General features: G+C 50.6%; 1 protein-coding gene across 1 annotated transcript in view; it reads left to right on the plus strand.

The window, feature by feature from the left end:
• The window catches only part of Slit3 (slit guidance ligand 3), a 597,086-nt gene that overhangs the window by 498,143 nt on the left and 76,161 nt on the right, over positions 1–22,782 (plus strand). Inside the window, exons 13-18 of the mRNA XM_013347495.2 lie at positions 3,079–3,222; positions 4,442–4,605; positions 14,408–14,558; positions 15,892–15,966; positions 21,376–21,519; positions 22,524–22,667. Of these exons, the coding sequence (XP_013202949.2) occupies positions 3,079–3,222; positions 4,442–4,605; positions 14,408–14,558; positions 15,892–15,966; positions 21,376–21,519; positions 22,524–22,667 (822 nt within the window). The remainder of the gene's footprint in view (positions 1–3,078; positions 3,223–4,441; positions 4,606–14,407; positions 14,559–15,891; positions 15,967–21,375; positions 21,520–22,523; positions 22,668–22,782) is intronic.

The raw sequence follows: 22,782 nt of genomic DNA on the forward strand, positions 1-22,782 counted from the left end.
AAGTGTATGTGTGTGTAGTGTGTGTAGTATGTGTAAGTGTATGTGTGTGTAGTGTATGTGTAGTATGTGTAAGTGTATGTGTGTGTAGTGTGTGTGTGGTGTGTGTGTAGTGTGTGTGTAGTATGTGAGTGAGTGTATGTGTGTGTGGTGTGTGTGTTACATAACATTCCTAACTTCTGACACACGGAGAGGTCTTACTGTAAAATGGTAGGAAAGATGGGGTTCTCAGGCCATTGGCTAAGCCATCCTGGTATCTTTATGGAATAGTTTCACATTTCTGACAAGATGGTGCTCTCAGAGGCCTTGAATATCAATATTTAGAACAAATTGTTTACAATTACTTAAAAAATAAAATACCCAAGCCTACTGGCACAAACCTTTAATCCCAGCACTCAGGAGGCAGAGGCAGGTGAATCTCTTTGAGTCTGCGGCCAGCTTAGTCTACATAGAGAGTTCTAAGACAGACAGAGCTACATAATGAGGCCCTGTCTCCCCCCAAAATTCATTCATTCATTAACTAATTAAAAATTTAAAAGTAAAATAAAAGCTTGTATATGACAGGTGGCTAGGCTGTTTTCTGCTCATATTTGCCTCCTTCAAATGTCCCCACCTAGATTGACCTTGACCACAATTTAATACAGAAATCACAGGAAATTGGGAGTGGGGGGGTTACAGAGGGTATGGGCAGATGGGTGGAGTAGATAAGGCATCCATAAAGAAGCAGCTGAACCCCCAGAGACCTGGTTATCATGATGCCTCCCAGCATGCACTGGGAAACTCTCCTGTCCTGACCTTGAGCAAAGCCCTCGGACTCCGCTTCAGTTTCTTCGCCTGTAACTGTGAGGTGGCGCTGCCCATCTGCCCGGGTTACAGCCAGAATAATAGGGGGTCGGGAAAGCATTCTGGAAAACAAAGAGTATTCTAGCAAAGTGAGCTCTTTTCCCCACTCTGAGGCGGGAGGACATCTGTGTGGACCCCAGAGACCTTGCCTGTGATTAGCCAGATTAAACAGGCAGTTCTTCTTCTGCTTGTCATGGCCACAGCTGCCTGCCAGCACCTGGAGCACTCAGGAGACTGCAAGGGAGGTGGGCTTCCAGCAGGGGCGGGGAGGTTGGTACCCAGGGGCAGCTCTACCGGCACTAAGTCTGGTCCCTATGGACTTTGATACATAGACACTCCTGAAGCAAACAGGTCTGTTCTGAATCCCAGGTCCTGTTCCTAATTCTGGGTCAGTCACCACCAATGGAGCTAGATCTACGTATGCCCTGAGAACTGATATTTAAAATCTCAACATTTTTACTCTTTGGTTTCTTTCCCTCTCATTCAAGAAGGAAGGAGAAAGGATTTCACCATAGTTTCAAGGGCACAACCAGCCAGTCCAGAGTTATAAGGGAAATGCTCAACACCCAAATTTGTCCAACATAGCAGCTCTGCATCCTGAAACTTGCCTGTGACACTCAGAGCATCTGCTGGACCAGTGTCTCGCCCACTTCCTATGTCATTCTGTGAAGGAGCGGACAGTGCAAAGAACTGTATCAGAAAGGGTGTCTTTGTGGGTAGGAAAGCTGAACCCAGATCAGAGCTGCCTTCAAGGAGAGACACCCCTGATGTTGCATATGAAAATGGGTTATGTGCCCTAATAAAAGATAAACATAAGTAATGAATGGGGAAATTAAAGAGATTACTTTTGTGTTAACGCAGATCACCCACAGGGCAAACAAGAAAACTAACCAATATCCTCAAGTTACAGACTGAGGTGAGTGGCAGAAAGGAATTGTATAGGGCTGTGAGAGGCGAAACTGGGATTTCAGGGCCCTGCTGAGGGTGAAGGGGTTCAGGGCAGGCCTCCCTGAGGAGGGAGAGAGGGTCAGGGCAGGCCTCCCTGAGGAGGGAGAGAAGGTCAGGGCAGGCCTCCCTGAGGAGGGAGAGAAGGTCAGGGCAGCCCTCCCTGAGGAGGGAGAGAGGGTCAGGGTAGGCCTCCCTGAGGAGGGAGAGAGGGTCAGGGCAGGCCTCCCTGAGGAGGGAGAGCGGGTCAGGGCAGGCCTCCCTGAGGAGGGAGAGGAGGTCAGGGCAGCCCTCCCTGCAGGTGAGAGAGTTGGGGCAAGTCTCCCTGAGGAGATGCCATTTGAGCTGCGAGTCCAGCCTTTCTGGAAAGGGTTATAGAAAGGACTCAGGCTCAACCATAGAATGCCTGAGGAACAACAGCTGTCCAGTAGGGCTGGAGGGTAATGGATGGACATAGCAATCTTCTTGGACTGCCAGCCCCCAAATCATGACACAGAGACATTATTATTATTATTATGAATGCTCAGCCTTAGCTTTAGGCTTGTTTCTAGCTAGCTTTTTTTTTCTTCAGCTTTTTATTAGACCAATCAGGTGTGTTAGGCAAGCAAGTGAAACAGTAACACATCTTTACATAGTTAAACAAATGCGACATAAACAAAAGCAACACACCTTTACATTGTTAAACAATTATCCACAACACAAACAAATGTACCACACCTTGACTTAAACAGATATTCTATTCCACTGCAGATAAAGGTATGAGGTTATGATAAAGGTGAGAAAGGGGTGTGTGTGTTTGTGTGTGTGCGCGCGCGTGCCTACGCATGGACACATTTCCTCCCTGAGAGGATGGCCTATAACTTTCATCAGACTTCCAATGAAGTCAGTGACCCAAACAAGCTCCAAGGAATTCTCTGAATCAAAAATTGTCCTGACTCCATCTACTAATGCCTTACAATAATGGTACCAAATGATTTTTTTTTTTTACCCTTTCTGATTCCTGGAAGCTCTGCATTCTAAAGCAGAAAAAAAATGCAGTGCTGGGCTCTACTCCCAACTTTTCTCCAAGGCTGCAAGACAAGGCCAGGGGCAGGTGTGATGGTAGCACAGCATCCATGGTGATGGAGGCAAAGTGAGGAGGGTCTAAGCCACCAGAAGTGGCCTCTCTTTCTCTGGGCTGCAGCAGAAACTCAAGGCCACAGGGATGAGGGATGGCCACTTTCCAGTGCTCACAGCAGGTGTAGCCAGCCCTTGCTCCACTGGCAGTGACCAGAGCATCTCTTCTACCTGCAGCCTCCTCAACGCCAACAAGATCAACTGTCTGCGGGTGAACACCTTCCAGGACCTGCAGAACCTCAACCTGCTCTCTCTGTATGACAACAAGTTGCAGACGATCAGCAAAGGGCTCTTTGCTCCTCTGCAGTCCGTCCAGACCCTGTAAGTACACTGCCCTGTACTGTACTGCAGCGGCAGACCCCTACCGCCAAAACGAGGGTGGCCTGAGGCCCTGTGGGAGGATTGCTAGCACGTGCAGCAGGGATGGGAGATGGAGCTCAAAGCACTTACCTGTATGGAACATCCCAGCAGGGTCTAGCCGTGCTGGGGGTTTATCTCTCTTTAGGACATGTAGCCTCACAGCAACCCAGGAGGATGCCACCGTCACCCCCAGATTCTATGTGAGACATCCAAAAAGAGTGAGGTGCTGCTTACTCAAGGTCACAGACAGTACAATGCAGGATTGCGAGCTATGCTCATAAGCACGGTAGCCATGGCAGTGTCCTAAGCAGTCTCCATATCCGTGAGACTCCATCCCCTCCTTCCGGAAGCTTCCTGCACCCCGCAAAGCCAAGCCTCTGATATAAGCTTTCCGGGCATACTTTATACATACAGAACTCAACTCCCAAGGGTTGCTGGTGTGTGTAAATACTGCGGGTAAACAAATGAGTACAGATCTCAGTCTGTGGTCTTGGCAGTTCCAACCTCAGATTTCAGCCCCAGCGCCAGCCCCGCAATGAGCCCAGAGGTCTCCTGGAACCCCTGGAAGTCATCTGGCCCTTATTTCCTAGTAGTGAGGGGCAGGAACCAATATAGAATGGGAACAGCTGCTTGTGATTGAATGCCGAGCACGTGCGAAGCTCCGTGCTTAGTGCTGTGGAGGTTTTCTTGGTGCTCAGAGGAGGCAATGCCCGTGGCACTCCTATAATGCTAAGGTGAATAGCAACAATACCCACTACTATATATGGAACGCTCACCGTTCACCAGCCGCTATGCTAGCTGCCTTATGTGCCTGGTATCACCAAGCTTGGAGAAATAAGATGCATGTTACTCTACGTGTAAACTCTGAAGCTCTCACCTGGCATTGCCCCTCAGAGTTGGCATGGGTGAAGTAGAACCAGTCAGCAGTGGGTCCTGCCCCGAGAGGGGAGAGCTGGGAGGCTGATTGCCCAGACCAGATGTTGGCTGCATCTGTGCTGCCTTTGGCAGACAGCTGGCAGCAGATCACCGCCCCCCCCCCCTTTTGAGTCCTCTCCGAGAGCAGAGCCTCAACACCAGGTTGCTAGCAACACCAGTTCGCTAGGGTGCAGCCCAAAGCAGGGTGGTAGAGAAGCAAGGTGCCGCAGGTCATCCCCAATTAACAGCCCTGTCCCTCTTTCAGCCACTTAGCTCAAAACCCATTTGTTTGCGACTGCCACTTGAAGTGGCTGGCTGACTACCTTCAGGACAACCCCATTGAGACGAGTGGGGCCCGCTGCAGCAGCCCACGCCGGCTGGCCAACAAGCGCATCAGCCAGATCAAAAGCAAGAAGTTCCGCTGCTCAGGTAATCAGGTTACTGGAGTGGGGCCCCACTTTCTGACTCAGAATACAGCAGCCCCAGAGAGGCCAATAATCCAATCTGGAGGACAGCGAGCGCTGTAATGGCTCCTGGGGAGCATCTTTGCAAATTAAATTGGGGAAATTTAGTTAGCCCTACAGAAAACCAATTACCTTATGGATTTAAAATAAAACACACTCACACAATAAAAGCATGGGGGAGGGGCAGGCGGCTTGGGAGAAACAGAACCCAGGCACAGTCCAGGAGGAGCTTGCTAGAAGCTTGGAGACTGGGCAGCCTTCACTCACACGTGGGCTTGAGAGGAGGCCAAGATTTATTTTGTCGTCTCTGAAGCCGATTCCCCAAATGGCACAGAAATATATAGCCCAGGCCGGGCTGCAGCCAGGCTTTAGTACAGCCCTCAGCCATAATGGGTTGGGTTACAGGTTTCACAAACACCTTCCCTATCTCCTTGAAGCAGATGGCTGTTCTCTGATGATATGGGGAAACAGCAGGCTGTGGGGAGAAGCAAAGCCTGTGTTCCCATGCCCAGCTCTGTCTAGAGACCGTCTCCCTCCCTCCCCCACCCAGGAAGGACAGGGAGACTAATGGCGAGAGAATTTGCAGCCCACCTTGGAAAGGAAGGTGGTCTCCTTGACCAGTGACCGCTTGAGCGAGCAGTTAGCCGTCATTTCATTTTTCTCTTTTTCTACCGGAAAAGATCAGAACTGTCCTCTGCGCACTGTGACTGATAAACCCACAGCAGGAGGTCCTGAGAGAGGGTGAGCTGCCCCTGACAGTGTGTATCTCAGCCAGAACTGAGCTCCCATCTATCCCAGAGAGTGTTCAGCCAGTGTGTTCTCCCAGGAACAGTGCCAGCATGCGGACTGGCCATCAGCAGACCAGCAGGCAGATTTTGGCTTCCTTGTACCATGTTCTTTGTGCTTTAAGTCAAATTCTGCCGTGTGTATCACTGGGATGACAAGCCTGAGCCTTTTGTCTTACTTTATTTGCAGAGGCAAATACCTGGAGAGGGTCTAGAGAGATGCAGGGACTTTGTAGCAGTCAGGGCCTTGTCTGTTGCCTTCCCCAGCACGGTGACTAGAGAGACAGTTTCCTGTGTGGAGCACTGTGCTTTGATTTGCTGCTTCTGATAGCTGCTTGAGGTCAGCTGGTGAGATCCCGCTCGAGAGCAGAGGGAGCTGAGGGCTCCAAAGTGAAGGGTCACCCACGCACCACAACCTCAACCAGTAGGGTCAGGACCAGACTCCTCATCTCTTTCTCCTTGGCACTGTTAATATCTAGGAGGGAGGCTGTCCAACTGCTTGAGTTGCTTTCTTCCTAGTCTTCTGGATCCACTTCTAACCCCCAAACACTGTCTTTAGATTCCTCCCTAAGTCTGGTAGCATCTCTGAGAAGAAAGTCTCCCTCCAGCAGCAAGTGTCCTCTGTAGCAGACCAGTCTTTCCCAAGGCTTTCCTCATGACTACCCCCAGGGTTCCTTCCTCTTTTGTCTTTGCCTACTCAGGTCTGAATTAATTAGCTTGGTCAGTTAGTAGTTCCCATTAAAAGGGCCGCTGAAATCAGAGGAGGGCAGGAAGCCACCTGCCGTCGGCGACCCTCAGTCTCAGGCGTGTCTTGCCCACGCCCCAAGGCCTCAAGTTGAGCCTAAACCTTGGGTGGCAGTACAGGGATGTAGGTGACACTGGATCCAGTGACTGGTGCCCTATAATATTAGTCATGGCAGGGACCTAGCGTTAACTGAGGTGAGGACGGGTAGCAAGGTATGCGTACAGAAAGAACAGAGTAGGGAACGAGAAATAGACATTGGAACTGGGAAACAATAAAGCTAGATTTGAAATCTAGTTGTCCCAACGTCTACCCATCTACCTTGGTGTTTACAGGATCCTGGCTTCCTAGGCGGGGCAGAAATGGGTGGCAAGGATGAAGAAATGGGGAGAAGAGGGCAGAACTCTTGAGCTGACTTGGTCTAAAATAACATTTTAAAAAATACTAAGTGGAAAGCCTATTCCTGTAGAGGTAGTGATGTCCAGAGTCCACATAAGCTTGGCTTAGAACATTTGGTATGCTTTTATATAGCCATGGGGGAAAAGCAGCAAGGTTGCCACTGAGCTGCAAAAGCCTTGGCTTTGAGAAACACCAGGACCCGTACCTTGGCCTTGGGGAATACTGAACCCATAGCCTTGGAGATTTGTGTTTCCATAAAGTTCCAGAGAGGGGAGGGGTGGCAGATGACACACACTCGAGCTGACAGATAATAACTCTGCGTTTTACTTTCCCCTAAAAGCAGCCCCCGTGAAAAGACGGCTGATGTGATTAGGAGCCCATTTGAGGGCCGCTTCTGCAGTGCACACAGCCTCTCCCTGGGTAGGGCATCTGGCTTCCCAGCCGCTTTGCTCTGCCTCTATCAGCTGCATCCATCGCCCTGGACTGAGATCTGTTTAGGGGTGGATGCTGCCCACCAGGGGTGATCTAACAGCCAGTTAAGTCCTTCAGCGCAGGCCCACCTGGGGAGCACTTGGCAGCTGGAGGACACTGCCTGTCTTCTGTCAGGCTGTCCCGTTTAGGGAGAAGCTGTTCTTATGGAAAGGACAGGCCTCTTTGGGTATAGCTCAGGGGCACTTTAGAGATTTCAGAGTTCATCCAGTCCACTCTAGAGACAAAATTGAGAACCACAGCAGAAAAAAAAAAAAGTCCAGGCTGTGATTTTTTTTTTTTACACACAACCTAAGACACTATAATGATTTTAGCATACTAGGAAGATTCCAGTTCGTTTGCCTCTGGGACCTTCCATGTCCTTTTAGAAAAGCAAAGCAAGAAGAAGACCCAGAAGGAACTTTATAAATTACATTTTACTTGTTGAGAGAGAGAGAGAGAGAGAGAGAGAGAGAGAGAGAGAGAGAGAGAGAGCGCATGGCGCAACAAGGAATAGCAGACGTATGGAGATCATAGGACAACCTTCAGGAGTCTGTTCTTCCACCATCTGGAGCTTGGAGATCGAACTCACGTCACCAGGCTTGGTAGCACATGCCACATACTGGCCCATCTTACCAGCCACACAAGGAGGCTCTAAAATGTGTGAAATGTGACCTACTCACACTGAGGTCCTGAGCAGACTCTCAGGAGAAATCTTGGAACCAGAGTGTTCAGGAGCCCTGCAGTCACAGGTGTCAAGCTGCGGTAGAGCCCACATTACTATTATTGTAGTCTGTAAGATGGGGACGAGGAGAGAGATGAATGGCGCTAGGCAAGGACACGGGTTTATACTATCTCCCTGGACCATCATTGCAGACAACAACCCACAGAGTGCTGAGATGCTGAGAACATCTTGTCACTGGATCAGTCCTCAAAACATATGGTAGCAGAGAGTGACCCGTCCTGCCTGTCAGAGGTTAGGTGTCACCTGGCTGTGGCTCTATTTCTTTGAGATATGCACAACTCGAGCCTGACGCCAAGTAGAAAGAACATATAAAAGATGGCACACAAGACCACCAGATTGGGTCTACCTCACCCTCTCCCGTGATTCCCTGCCAGAGAAGGGGTATAGAAACCAGAAGGATCCTAAAGTTAGATATCTTATCCTCCAGCTAATCAATGGGTTCTCTTGACCTTTCCTTCTTTGTCTTACTCTGACAAAGACCCGTTTTCAGAAGCCAGCCTCGAACGTCCGTACACTAGCCCCACTTTTGTGACTGTGTTCTCTGACCATGGTGACTGCCAGTGTCTTGTTCCCAAACCTGCGGCTCCACTGAGTCCCCTTCTGTGTCCGGCTGAGAATGTGTGGTTTTAATTCTACACTCCCCCTCAACCATCAAACCATCTGGGGGTGAACTGGCTATCAGCCCAAGGGGTCTGAGGGCCCTGCAAGGTACTCAGGAGCCTCCGAGCTGTGGGATGCTAAAGGGTGCTTTTGCCTGAAGAGGAGGTTATGCTATGCTAGATCATTGAGAACTATGGGAAATCGCTTTTTCTTAAAGACCATAGACTGCCACGAGGCCCCTCAGCTGCGGGGTCGGCCCTGTGTCGCAAAGCGTGAGAAGATGCATTGCTGATTTTCCTGTCCTGTCAGATCACACGGTGGGACAGGGTAGGCTTCACAGGCTCAGTCCGGGGTCAATATGTCATTGGTGTGTTGTCTGCCAGGATGCTCCTGGCTGTGAGTGTCTGATGGCTTCCCATCTGTCCTTCTGTCCTACTGAGTCTCCCTGGGGCAGGGCACAGGGAGGTGGGGCCCCTGTCTTTGGCAGGATCCAGTGGAACGCACTACTGGTACTAATCCCGCTCAGTGGAGGCCTGCTCTGGCTCCTGCTTCTCCACGCTGCTTCCTCTGAGCTCCTGTCCTCTCTCTGATGCCTGCTTCCTGACCTTGACTCTGACCAGTTGCCGCGGGGCTTTCCTTTGTGCTTGATCTAACCATGTGGTGGAACGATGGAAACGGAACATGGTTCTGTCAAGCACCGCGGAAAGCACCGTTCTCTCCTGCAGCATGGCCGCCGCCACCGCCACCACCGCTGGACTCTTCTCTGCTCTGGATCACCACACCTGCCAGACCCTCCTCTCCCAGTCTTGACTCCCAGAGAGATGGGGGTTGGAATCCTGAAGGAGTCAGGGATATGGTGACAGGGGTTTATTTAAAAAAAAAAAAACCCATTGGGGCATGCTAAGGGTATCCCACAAATCCTATGTAAAGGAAGTCTCTATGCCCCCCCCTCCCAGATCTGGTCTCATGTGATCCCAGGAGTGACAGCTAGGTTCCAACTCCCCATTTGAAGAAGACAAGTGTCCCTACGGCATAGGCCCCGTTGTTTCCTGGGAGACTCCCAGCACAAGGTCACTGAGTGGTAGCTAGTGCAGAGGATCAGTCATCCTGCTCATGACTTTGACCTCTCTTGGCGTGCACTTCATTTGAAACGAATGTAAGCATGAGAACAGATAGAAGCAACCCGGGCCTGAGACCTTGAACTTGAACTGGGTCTCCTTCTGACCCCAGCTTTCACTCCTCGTGAGTGCTTAGCTATAGATCCTGCTGAAACCCGGTGTCCAACACGTTTTCTTAACCTTGGAGCACAATTAACGTGGAGGTGGGGGACCCTTCATCTGGTGCCATGTCAGAGGCCAGGAGAGGTCTGTGCAGACAATGGCTGTCTCTGACTACAGAGAGAGGGATCTTGGCACCTTCTCTTTAATTTGTCTCTTGATAAATCCTGGGCCTGGTGTAACCAGATGACTTTGTTGCGGGTTCGTGCTGAAGCCTGTGTCTTACTCCATGAGTAAGAACTAAGGTGGAAATAAACCCTTATGTAACGGTAGGAGCCAAATTCTATGTTGCCACCAAGCTGTGTGGTTCTAACTATCTCCTCTCTCTGATGGAGACTCAGAGAAGGGCCCCAGGAACTGATGAATAGTAATGGATGTCCTATTAGTCCCGCTGACCTTTTGAACATACATAGAGTTCTTACTATTGGTCAGGCTCTGGATGCTTGACACCATCACCCTAATTTTTATTTTATTTTATTTTTATTAAAAAAAAATTCCACCTCCTCCCAGCCTCCCATTTCCCTCCCCCTCCTCCAGCCTCTCCCCCTCCCCCCACTCCTCTCCCCCTCCCTCTCCAGTCCGAAGAGCAGTCAGGGTTCCCTGCCCTGTGGAAAGTCCAAGGTCCTCCCCCCCCCTCCACCCAGGTCTAGGAAGGTGAACATCCAAACTGGCTAGGCTCCCACAAAGCCAGAACATGAAGTAGGATCAAAATCCCATGCCATTGTCCTTGGGAAAGGTGTTGAGACAGGCTATTAACCTGACCCAGGGTAATATAGCTCCCAACTGGCTGTGCTTTGCCTGAGTGCTGTCAAGCCCTTTCTCTTCTGGACACTCTTTGCCTGTGGAGAAAAATTTTTGGAAACTTTGACTTGAACTGATATGGAGTTGGAGATGGTTTTCACCTTCTCTTTCCAGCTTACATCTGCTCTTAGAAATGACTTGAGTATAAAGGAAAGAAAGCATTGTCCAAGTGGCCCTTCTTTTACAAAAGGACCATACAAGATACCATGGGTACAAGCAAACCCTCCTACATAGAGAAGCATCCTTCTCCTTGTTGCAGAGGAGACATTCTTAGCACTGCCCACCTCATGCGAGGGCCAGGCCTTTGGGAATGAGTCCGTGATAGCACCCTTCCTCAGCATCTCCACGATGCTTTGGCAGTAGGCGTGTGGCTGTACCAGGGGGTTCTCCCTCTGTTTTCAGGCAGGTGACTGAGATACAGGGACAGCTTCATGCCCAAATGATAGCCACACTTGTTCTAAAACAGCTAGTGTTTCTCGACCACAGGTGTCTGGTTCCGCCAGCGTGGCCTAGGAATGGATGTCTGTGTCGTCTGTATGTGTGCAGTGTCCTTGTTCCATTCACGCTCATGACTTGTCCCTTTCCTGTCCATGTCCCTTCCTTTCCAAGCTGATAAGCCCTGGCAGACCTTTGAACACTCCCACCCCAGCTCCTCTTTCTAAGGTTCTTCCTCATCTCACCCATCTTGGGGAGGCTTGGGATAGAGGAGGAGGACTCTGGACACATACGCTGGCTTCCCCTACTGACCAGATAACGATGAACTTGAGATGCTTCACACTCCCCTCCCAGACACAGATGTAGAATAATAATAAAATAAGATTAAAAAATTGCTGTCGCCTTTCACCTTTCACCCAACCTCTGCCTATTAAAGTTTGTCTATGACTGTGTACCGCGTGTTGTCGTTCTGAGATGTCCGCAAGTGGGGAAGAGGCCTCCAAGGGCAGAGGCAGGCAAAAGCTAGGTGATGTCGGCTCCTCTGAGGCCCACTCCAGCAGGGATCGACCTTTATGGCCTGTCTTCAAACCCTACGAGATCCCTCCCATCCGAGCTCACCCCAAGGAGGAGGAGCTTCAACCCATTTCAGTTGGTCCTCTCCTCTGAAGTATTTCTGGCAGTGACAAATACACATTGAGATTGAAATTGACTTTTAAAGCTCGGGAAAAGTTAAAAATACTTTTGGGTAGTTATGAGCATTAGGCATAACAAATGGCTCCGAGGCACCCTGGGTAGCTTCCGTAATGAAATATGAAGTGACGGAGGTGGCATTTCAGGCTGGCTCTGACTGGGAAGTGAACTTTTTCGGTTATGTACATACGCTGTTATTAACATTTCTGGTTCCCACTCATATAAAATATCACTTTCCGACCCCCTCGTTATTACAAACCAGGGCAATAACAAAAACAGCAGGGGGGAGGAAATGCTGGAGAGAACACATTAGTCCATCGAATCTAATTGCAAAATCATTTCATTAAAATGGGTCAGCAGCTCCACTGCCGAGGTCTGCCAGTTATAACCTAACGATACTACTGAGAGCGATTCCTGCTAACTACAGACTGCTCTCACCTTGATTAAAACGAAAATGCATTTAATAGGCGGCCGTCCCCAGCCAGTGCACGTCTGCAGGCTCACAGCGAAGTGCAAACTGGGCTCCCTCCTGGCTTGCTGCCTTTGCTCAGTCATCAGGGTTCCTCCGTTTGCAAGTATCCCGTGGCAGACCTGTTTTGAAGGAAACATGATCACGCACGTGCCAAATGCCCCCCCTATAACACCACCATGTCTCTCCACTGACAAGACCAGAAATGGGCTTTCATCTGGCAGGAGTTGCAGAATAACCTAGAGTTCTGATATGTCTAAAGAGAAAAGGTGCAGGGTTTATTCAGTGGGTGATGCGTGCAGGCCAGGAAAAAAGATTGACATAAAACGTTGGACCAGGAAGCTGCTGTAAAATTGTGAAACATATGCATAGGTTCTGTTTATGCAAGTTTAGGGGTGAAGGAAGTGGGTGGGAAGGGAGTAGAGAGGAACAGAAAGGATACATCCAGACTTCTGCCTCCAGGTTTCAGCTAGACAGTGTCTTTTGAGAATGCGAGGCCCACCAGTGTTGTTCCCGACCAGCAGTGACCACAGGAAGATAAATGAGAGCAGAGAGTACGAGAGCAAGGGAAGCGGGCGTTTGCTTGCCTCATCGTCCTAGCTCCCTGGAGCTGAATCCCATTCTGTCTGCCTCCACCACATCGGGCTTGGTGGCTGTTGCTAGAGATGTGGGGGATAAAGGTTCGATCACCAAGCACACTAGTCTACCTAGCGTGAGTATTAGTCATGCGGGTCTCTGGAAGCTAGCTCTAGTCCATTCGCCAGGCACTAAGAGCCCCATAGACGTTAGGGTCCTCTTCTACAATGTGACGTTCTAACCTCGGGGGTTAAGAGGAACCACCCATTTGAAGTTTGGAGAAAAGCAGCCGGCCGCTGGTTCAAGTGCGGTTAGCTGTCAGCTGCTCCCTTCAGCTCCAGTGAAGTTTCTCTGGCCTCTACCAGGTGTTCTGTCATGATCTAGGAAGCACAGGAGTAGAATCACGCGTATCCATACTGTGCTTGCCTTTTCCTGGAGGCTCTGCCTCTGGTATAACTCCCATCTCCACCCAACCCCCTGGGAAATAGGAGCTAGGAAGTTGCAAAGCCTGACCAAATGCACCCTACAACATGGGGACTGCACGTACTCCGTGTCGCTGTGAAAACACTTCAAGCCATTCGCCAAACACGCGGTGTTCCCGTGCTGAAACACTTCGGAAATATGCACGGGATCCTCGGGTGCTGGCGGCATTCCACTTGTGCCTTGACAAACGTGAAGCGAGCTCACACTGTATACCTGGCAATGCGCTGATGAAATGTGGGTGTGAGAGTGTGAATAATCCCCGCACAACATGCTCATGTCAGGAGAGCCACATGCCCTTCCCCATTGCCACTGGCATAATTCATGTGCTCACAGAGGTCTGTCTGACTGGCCCCAAGGGCATGTCTCAGAGACGTCAGTCTGTCAGGCCTGTTGCCATCGCCAAATGACCTTGGAAGAAATGAAATTTTGAAAAGAATAAATCTTAGCTCCAACTTCTCGCTCGTGGGAACTGGCCTTTTACTGGCATTAAAGAGAACTTCCTCTATGCGGAAGTCAGGTCTGACCCTGGCTCCATTTTGTTTTCGCTGTGTTTAAGAATTGGATTCGTTGCCAGTGTGTTTTTAATATCTGGCTTCTCCTAAGACAACAAAACAAATCTCAGGCAGATTTGTAAGCCAGATTCCCAAAGCATCCGCATTGTGGGCTCCGGGTACCCTAGTGCTCCACCCTTATTGAAGTCAGAGTCAGGTAGGATGCTGGTGGTCATTTAGCACCAAATGAGAAACTGACCTCCTTTGAAAGACCAGGAAGACCTCTAAGTATGTGACCCCTTCTCGTACCTTAGTTCTACCCTCCAGTGGCCCCCCCACAAAAGTCTCCAGTCTGTAGATGGCAAGCGTCATGGAACCAAGAATCTCCTACAACTGTAGGCTGGATTCTGTGTAGGTGCCTTGTGGTATTTCTCCGAACAGAGCATATGTAACATTAATCAACTTCTCAAAAGGTTCATGACCCATAAACGCATAAGAGAGCCCGCAGATCTGAAGCCTGGCTTCTTGAAAGACAGAAAGTGATGAATGACAAAAGATTGTGTGGGAAACATGTAGATGTGGGGTGTGGAGAGTGACCAAATGGTCGTCATTACTGTCTGGTATTTGATTCTGCACCTTATAAGCAGTTTCTCCCATATGCACCTAAGCGTGCGCACACACGCGCACACACCTCTACCTCCCAACTCACCCAGCCACCTCACTCCCCACCTCCAGTCCCAACAACTTTAGACCCTGTGCCAGGAAACCCAAATGATGATGACAACCCCCTCTTTGGCCCCACATAGGCTCTGAGGATTATCGCAACAGATTCAGCAGTGAGTGTTTCATGGACCTCATGTGCCCTGAGAAGTGCCGCTGCGAGGGCACCATTGTGGACTGCTCCAACCAGAAGCTGGCCCGCATCCCGAGCCACCTCCCCGAGTATACCACTGACCTGTAAGTCCCACACCACTGTTCCCCTGCCTACATCTCTTTACCCATACCTAAGTCACTTTGAGTTAACCCGAATGGGGTTCTCTGTGTGCTTGGCTAAGAAAGACACCCAGGCATACGTGGGCAGGCTGCTTGCAAGTAAAGACCATTCGTTGGTTCTGAAGGCTCGCTGTAAACCAGGTTCTGCTCTAGGCTTGCATTCCTACAGTGAACAAAGCAAATGGCACCTGCTGACCCTTAGATACTTAACAGTATTGCCAGAAAACTAGATATTAAATAAAAATTGTGACTAGGCAAAAATACAAACTAAGATGATTAAATGTATCTAAACCACCTAATAACCAGGCTAGAAAGGTGCATTGGTTTATCCGAAACTGGGCAATCTGGCTACAACATCCATCATCCCAGTGATCATCAGGGTATATTCTGCCCATCTGGCCAGATAGGTGGGTGTCCCCACCCTCCTTCACTACTCCCTATGTGTGCCCCCAGAAGTGTCACACTTGGCTACAGAGGATGACCTTCCTGATAGAACCTCCACACCATCTCCCAAGGTCTAAAAAGGGACAAGGTAAAACTTGAAGCATGATAGAGGCTGAAGGACGGCCTGTGAGGCTAACCAGACCTGACATTTACCTCTTCTCTTCCTTCCAGCCTCCCTGAGACTGGCCAAGATGCCTCTCAGATCTGAAATCCAGGTTCCCAGATGTGATGGGGGGTGGGGAGAAGCAGGGGGGATAATGTCTCCCTCTACACTTCAGAAGGTCTAGAAGGGGGACACAAGCCTAATACTATTTCTCTTGACTCTTGGCACAGAGTGAGCCCTGGATACGCAGTGGCAGACTTGTGGTTCTGGGTGCTTTCTGTGACTGTTCTTGTCACTGGAGGGCACAGGAGGCTCTGAGGACAGAGGTGTTGGGTGCATGGACCCTGGGCCCCCTCGGACCATAAAAGTCATCAGGAAGAGATATGCTTGGGCTCAGGAGATCCTGAAGAACTTCCCTGGGGGTTCAGGTTACCATTGGTACCCCCATAAGATGGAACCAGAAACTTGGTATTTGACTGTGTTTAAAATACAGTGTGTGTCTATGTGAAGTGTGTAAGAGGCCACAATCCCATGAAGGCAGCATGGGAAGGTTCAGACTTAGTGTCTTCCTGCCCTTTCCCATCGAACTCTCCCTGCCAAGCCCCTCACCTCATACTGGCGTTTTTTTTCATGATTCTGTTGAGCTTTACTGAATATGAAGTTGAGGCAGAGCTCAGCCAAAGCCGTGTGAGGAAGCGTGGCAGACAAGCAGAGAAGGCTGAGCCCTGCTTCTCCTGGCTTCCCACGTAGGCGACTGAATGACAATGACATCTCCGTCCTGGAGGCCACTGGGATCTTCAAGAAGTTGCCTAACCTGCGAAAAATGTAAGTCAAGATGGGGGTACAGAAGCCACTTCAGCTTCCTGGGCCCTCGCCCCTCACTCCTGCCCCTGCACCTCCTCCTGTCCCCTGCTGTGTCCTGCCCTGGAAACCAGGGACACAGCGCAGAAAGACGTAGAACTTGACTGTCATCAAGTTGTCATCATATGCTCCACACCTCCTTGCCTCCTGTCCTTTGTCCCCTCTACGTGTCGCAGCCCCCAGTCCACATTCAGCACCTACTTTAGAAGGCTGAGGGGGTACTTGGATCTGGAACGGCAATGGAATAGGGGTATCTGGGACCCTGTGATACTTGGAATTTGGGTGAGGTGTGTATTGGAACGGGCACATCAGGAAGGAATCTCCAGCTGTTCTCAATAAGTTTGGTCACAGAGTCCCCTGGTCCAAGTAGAGACTGGGCTTAGGCAAAGGACCTGTATGCTGTTACTGGCTTCTGCAGTGCATGGCTCCTTGTTGTCCCGACCCTCTGTCTCCCTCCCTAGGAGCCAGGGCCGTGTCATAAAGACAGCAAGAAGGAGGCTGTCCCCTGTGATGGCCCTTGTCCTTAGCCAGGACTGCATGCCTGCCTCACGGGTACCCATTTCTTCAGTCTTCCGTCGCCCGTCTTGTGCTGGCTTCATGTTCTATGCTGGGCAGGTGAGGGAACCGTAGCTCAGAGAAGTTCAGTGGCCTCCCTAAGGCCACATACTGACTGTCAAAACTGGCTCTCAGAATGGGTCCACCTCAGTCCTACCGGTGTGGTCAGGCTCGCCCCCCTCCTCACCCCTTCTAGTGTCTACGCAGAAGTGCCAGAATGGACAGGGCGGGCTTTTCACCATCTGACTCCCAGGGCACACTTGTCTTTAACCATTCTTCCTACCCCACCCCATATCCCATCTCTCCCAGCCTCACAGAGGCGGTGTCTGTTTCTTCAACAAGTTAAAGGCAGTCCATCACTCCTTACCAATTCCACGTTTACTAACTCATCTCCGTACCAAAAGTCACAGAACTTTAAAATCTGTTTTCAAGCTGTTTGTGTCATTTCCACACATACAGTAGTGAAAGCCCTACTCACCCCAACATGCGTCCCTTAACTGGGACACGCATTCCCAGCTGGGGCTGAACACGGTGATGCTCTGCTTTCCGGGTTCAGCTTCAAGCTGTAAGCGAGCATCCACGTTACAGTTTACCCAGTGGCATGGGCTTCACAGTTTTGTGCTTTTTTTAGTGCCAGCTTTGGCCCAAGCACAGTGTTGGCACACTGTCTAGATACCCAAAGCCTGAGAGGGTTGCCCTGTGCCTCGCTGAGGGCACATGCGCTGTGGAGAAGCTTTGTGCATTTGTTCAGGCGTGAGCCCAGCACTGCCGGCCATGTATACCATGTTGATGGATCAATAGTACAGTAAATACAGTGTCTGAGCAGAAAGCATTCACAGAACAAGCTTATTATTGATCGGTTGATGGAAATACCATGGCCAGGGGCTCACAGAAGCCTCGTCTAGTGTTCCCGGGAGCAGCGATTCAGTGTGTGCTCGTTCAGTGTTCCTGGTGATAGAGAATTTAACAATCATAAATCATGAGGATTATCTCTAACTCCTCATTTCCTGTTCATCGTATTTCTCCCCATTGGTTCCCTGCAGCCAAGGGAACAGACGCCTTCTAGGCCCTATGCAGCTGCTCTCTCAGTGGCACTGTACGAGTGTCCCTGCTGACTCCAGCCGCTGCCTTGAGCCACAGGCCCCTGTAAACAGGAGACGAGCTAGCTCTCTGAGGGGATGGCAGAGACCAGGGCACATGTCAGGTTGGTAAGGCTGTCACTGTGGCCCAGCACCCATGAGCTTCTGGCACCCAGCACAATTAGCAACCACTTGGATGTGTCCTTCCCATCTCTAACCAGAGAAAGGTGTGCTTTAATCTCAACCTCAAGACAGATGTGGAGGTTAATATGGGCGAGAGGAAGGTATTGAAGTGAATCAGGCTGCACCAGTACCGATTTGCCTCGCAAACAGGATCCCAGGAGTCTTCACTTCTGCAAAGAAGACAGTCCCCCATACACGCCTTTTCGGTGAAAGTCACACAAATTGTGTTCCCACTTGCGATGGGGATGTGAGCGCAGAGAAATAGCGCTGCAGGCTGAGGGAAACAAGAATACCAATGTGTTACAGGAGGCAGCTGGTCCCCACCCTCAGCCACATGCAACCTGAGCGTGGCCAAACGCAAGCCCAGATCTCAACCGAAGGAACAGATGCCACTCAGCTAGTCCCTTTCTTTGCTATACAGGAGTGGAAGCTGGGGCTGCCAGATATCCCCCGCTGCTCCCGGCCTGCTCAACATTTCAGGTGTAGGGAAGAACCTGCAGGCTGGCCTGCATTGACCCAAGCTCAGCTTTGTCCTTGTCCACTATGTGGTCCTAGGAGACCCTCTGGGGGCGGGGGCCTTAGTTTCATCATTTGCAGAATGAGAATAAATTTACTCTTCCTGTGAGCGATGATAAGTGACAAGGCGCTGCTCAGAAAACTACTGCCTGCCTCGTATGCACAAGACCCCCCGTTCAACTCCCAATAGTGCACAAACCGAAGCAGACAAAGAGGAAGAAATAAGGATGGAAGGTGTCGGCCAGAGACAATGCCAGAATCCAGTGCCAGTGGGCCGAGTAGCCTAAAGTATCCAGTTACATATGTAGACAGTTCTGCACAAAATGTTTGGGGAGCCTGAGGAGTAGGGCAAAGGGTGAGACAAGGCTGGGAAGGCTCTGGTGATCATGATAGAACCAACATTAGCTAGCAGTCAACACTTCCTGTACCAGAAAGTTCTAGTGTTTGCTGAATGTTACCCTCACGAAGCAAAACCAGAGGCTTTGGGATTACTTCGTTCCACACCTGAGGGAACGGAAACATAATGTTCAGTGACTTGTCCGAGTTTAAAGCTTAAGCAGGGAGCAGAGCCAGGAGCCAGCGGCAGCCTTGCAGGTGGGCTGGGGGAAGGTCCTTGTCATGGACATGAGCCACCATGTGGTTGCAGGGAAGTGAACTCAGGACCTCTGGAAGAAGATCCAGTGCTCTTACCCTCTGGATCATCTCTTCAGCCCCCAAAGCACCTTTCTCTAGATAGGTCTGTGGAGACGAAGGGAGAGAACCCACTAACTGACTGCATCTGTGTTCTGAGGCTTCCTGGAAGCAGACGCATCACAGGGAGACTCTGCACTGGGACCACATCCAAGCTCTTAGAAAATCCAGACACACACATTTTCCAGAATATTTGCTCCAAGCTACACTCTGTTCCCCACCCTCCACTCCAGACTTCAGGGGTAAGCCCAGCTTCGATGGATAGAGAGGTAACAGCAGTACTTATGGAAAGCCCTATGACCACACCCCCACCCCACTTCTGTTTCTCATTCTCCCCAACTAAGGACATGCACTTCACAAACCTTACAGCAATGGGATGCTAATTTTGCTCTGCTGAAGAAACAGATGTCAGGGAATACCCTCCCACCCCCACTGCTCTATCTTCATCGTCCAGTCCTCCTGCGTGCTCATCCCCAAGGAGCCTCCCACCCCGGAACCTCACCCTGTTAGGAAAGCCTTGACCTCAGTTCCTACATCTAGTTTGGGGGTCCTATGCTGTGTCCCCCATGCACTCCCTCCATTCCTGGCTTGTCCCTGACCAGGACTATCGGAACTGATAAGGAGACAGGCTGAGTACTAGTTTATCACAGAAATGGATTCCAGTTCAGGAGTGCTCCAGCTAACAGGCCTTAGGGGAGGGACTTCGGGGGGGTTTAAGCAGGAGAGGAAGGGGTTGGGGAGCAGAGAAAGAACAAAGAGAAGATGATTTAAAAGATGGATCAGCTGGAGTTTGTTGCCTCTACAGCTGTCTACTGGGGTTGGCACTGCTGTTCCCAGGGTGCCCAGGCCACCCATGGGAAAGGGAAGTGTCTAACATTGGACCCTTGGGTATCATTATTTTACCATGTGCTTCAAATTGGTCCCCTGTCCATCTGGCAAGCTTCATCCCTGTGCTCTGTGAAAGGGTTTGTATGGCCTCATATCCATCCAAGGCTCTGGCATGAAGCAGTTTCCACCCTTACCAAGAGGTCTGGGCATATGGCCAGTGTCTGCAAGCCCAGCAGTTCAGCCAAACTCACATGCTCAGTGAGTCAGCAACATCCTCAGAGCTTCCTGTCCACAGTAGGAATATCACCAGGCTTAGTTCCATCCAGAAAACCATGTGTGCCTTCAGCCTGGACCACAGGATGGTCCAGAGAATCCCTGCTTCTGACTCCTGAAAGAACCCTGGGAGCTAGAATGTTCCATGGCCGTGTGGAATCTGCCTGCTGTCGCTGTCCTAGTATGGCCTCCCATGCTGTGGACACCAGGTTTCAGAGAACAGGGTCTGCTCTCAGATCAGGGTGTACTCGGGAATGGCAGCACCAGGCTGGGAAGGAATAAGGGTGCTGTGAGAAAACCAAGATCCCAGGACTGGGGAGATGAGTCCGTTGGTGGAGTGCTTACTGCTCACTCATGAAGACCTGTTGGATCCTCAGCATCCATGTATATCCAAGGGCAGCAGCATGTGCCTATAATCCTAGAACTGGGGAGGAAGAGACAGGAGGGTCTCCGGGGCTCACTAGCCAGTCATTCTACCTGAATCAGGCAAGCTCCAGATTCAGCGAGAAACCATGCGTCGGAAAATAAAGCAAAGAACAACTGAGAGAGATGCCTGGTGTTGACCTTTGGCCTTAGCACATACATGTGTATACATATGCACATGAGTGTACATGTACACACACACACACACAACCAAAACCTCCCAACTTGAATTCTGCAATTCAGTTATACAAGGCAATGAGTCCTCACACCTCCAGAGAAATAATCACATAGGAAAGGGATGGGTTGTTTCTTCGTGTCCCAGAAAGTCTAGATTCATAATCCAGCTCTTTCAGCTGTGTGAATCTGGGAATGCTATGCAATTATCCTGGAACCCAGTCTCCTCAGCCATAAAATCAGACAGTCGTTTTGGGTGTTGTTTGAGGGTCTGATGAGGTTACGATGGTTGGCCTCTCCAAAGTAAGAAGTATCCACTTGTGAGGGGCTTCTGCTGAGAGACCTACAAGCCCCTCAAATGAGTTCACCCCCACTGGGGAGCTGCTTCTTGTTTTTCTCCATCCCTCCTTCGAGGACCACTGCTCAGTGAGAGCCCTGATTGAAGAGAAGAAATAATAGTGAATCTCCCAGAGCATCCAATAAGTGATTACACTGGAAACCCCTTAAGCCTTGGGCTGTGTGTGTTACTCCACCCGTTACGAGGAGTGCCTCCCTGTCCCAGAGCACAGATGCTGAGGACCCAGCGTCAGGGAGCTGGAGGCTGAGAAACCGCTACCTACCTCATTCCCCTGCTTCTACCCCTTCCTTCTAGAAACCTGAGCAACAACAGGATCAAGGAGGTGCGAGAGGGTGCCTTCGATGGAGCAGCAGGCGTGCAGGAGCTGATGCTGACGGGGAACCAGCTGGAGACCATGCATGGACGCATGTTCCGGGGCCTCAGTGGCCTCAAGACACTGTGAGTACCCGGACCTGGGCTCAGGTCCAGAGCGGGGAGGCAGGAGTCAGGGGAGTGAGGGCTGGACTGTGAAGGCTGTGGACATGGAGCCAAGTCAGGCACCATCCTGGCCTTGTGGGTCCCTTCCTCTCTACAGCATCAGACTTTCCCACTTTTAATGCAAGGAAACTGACATGCTGATCCCACCAGCATGCCCACACACCTGAGCACATCCCACTCAGAGCCCCCCTATGTGCATATTCCTGCCAGAAACATAGTGAGGGATGCACACAGGCACTCATGCGCCCATTACTCATCAACACAGAAACACGTGATATATCCCAAATACATCTGCAAGCAAGCATCCACGTTCAAGCACATATTCATACACTGAACTCATCTGTGGCTCCTCTTCCTCCTAGAAGTACACATGTGCACACTGACAGCCATACCATCTGTACAAGTGCATGTGGATAGCCTTGGTGTGTGTTGACAATGTGTCTCAGTTACTTTTCTATGACTGTGAAGAGACACCATGACCAAGGCAACTTATAAAAGAAAACATTTCATTGGGGCTGGCTCAGAGTTTCAGAGGGTAAGTCCCATGACGGTCGTGGCTGGGAGTGTGGTGGCAGGTAAAGAGGCATGGGGCTGGAGCAGTAGCTGAGAGCTTACATCTGATCCACAAGGGTGAGGCAGAACAACAGAGCCAACTGGAATGACATGGGCTTCGGAAACGTCAAAGCCCACCCCCAGTGAGTGACACAGCTCCAAAATGGTCACCCTCCTGATCCTTCCCAAACAGTTCCACCAATTGGGAACCAAGCATTCAAACATAGGAGCCTATATGGACCATTCTCACTCCAACCGCCACACAATGTGTGAAATACAAATTCATATACATTGGTGTCGGTCAGTGAGGGTCCAGGCCCCTGTACAACATCAGCCAAGCCTGAACAGTGACTGGCTGTTTACCTTTTGAGAGGTGAGAACACTACCCATGACCCTCTCCTGCCCTCTTCCAGGATGCTAAGGAGCAACCTGATCAGCTGTGTGAGCAATGACACCTTCGCCGGCCTCAGCTCGGTGAGACTTCTGTCGCTCTATGACAATCGGATCACCACCATCACCCCTGGAGCCTTCACCACACTTGTCTCCCTGTCCACCATGTGAGTGCCCCCAGACGTGCGGCCCATGTCCTCTGGGCCCCTCCCTGCAGAATTTCCTGCTATCTCAGCTCCTCAGACTGGGGCCAAGGTCACCTGCCCATCTATTTAATAGACA

This window comes from Microtus ochrogaster, chromosome 7, assembly GCF_000317375.1.
Source record: "Microtus ochrogaster isolate Prairie Vole_2 chromosome 7, MicOch1.0, whole genome shotgun sequence".
In the NCBI taxonomy this organism is placed as follows: domain Eukaryota; kingdom Metazoa; phylum Chordata; class Mammalia; order Rodentia; family Cricetidae; genus Microtus; species Microtus ochrogaster.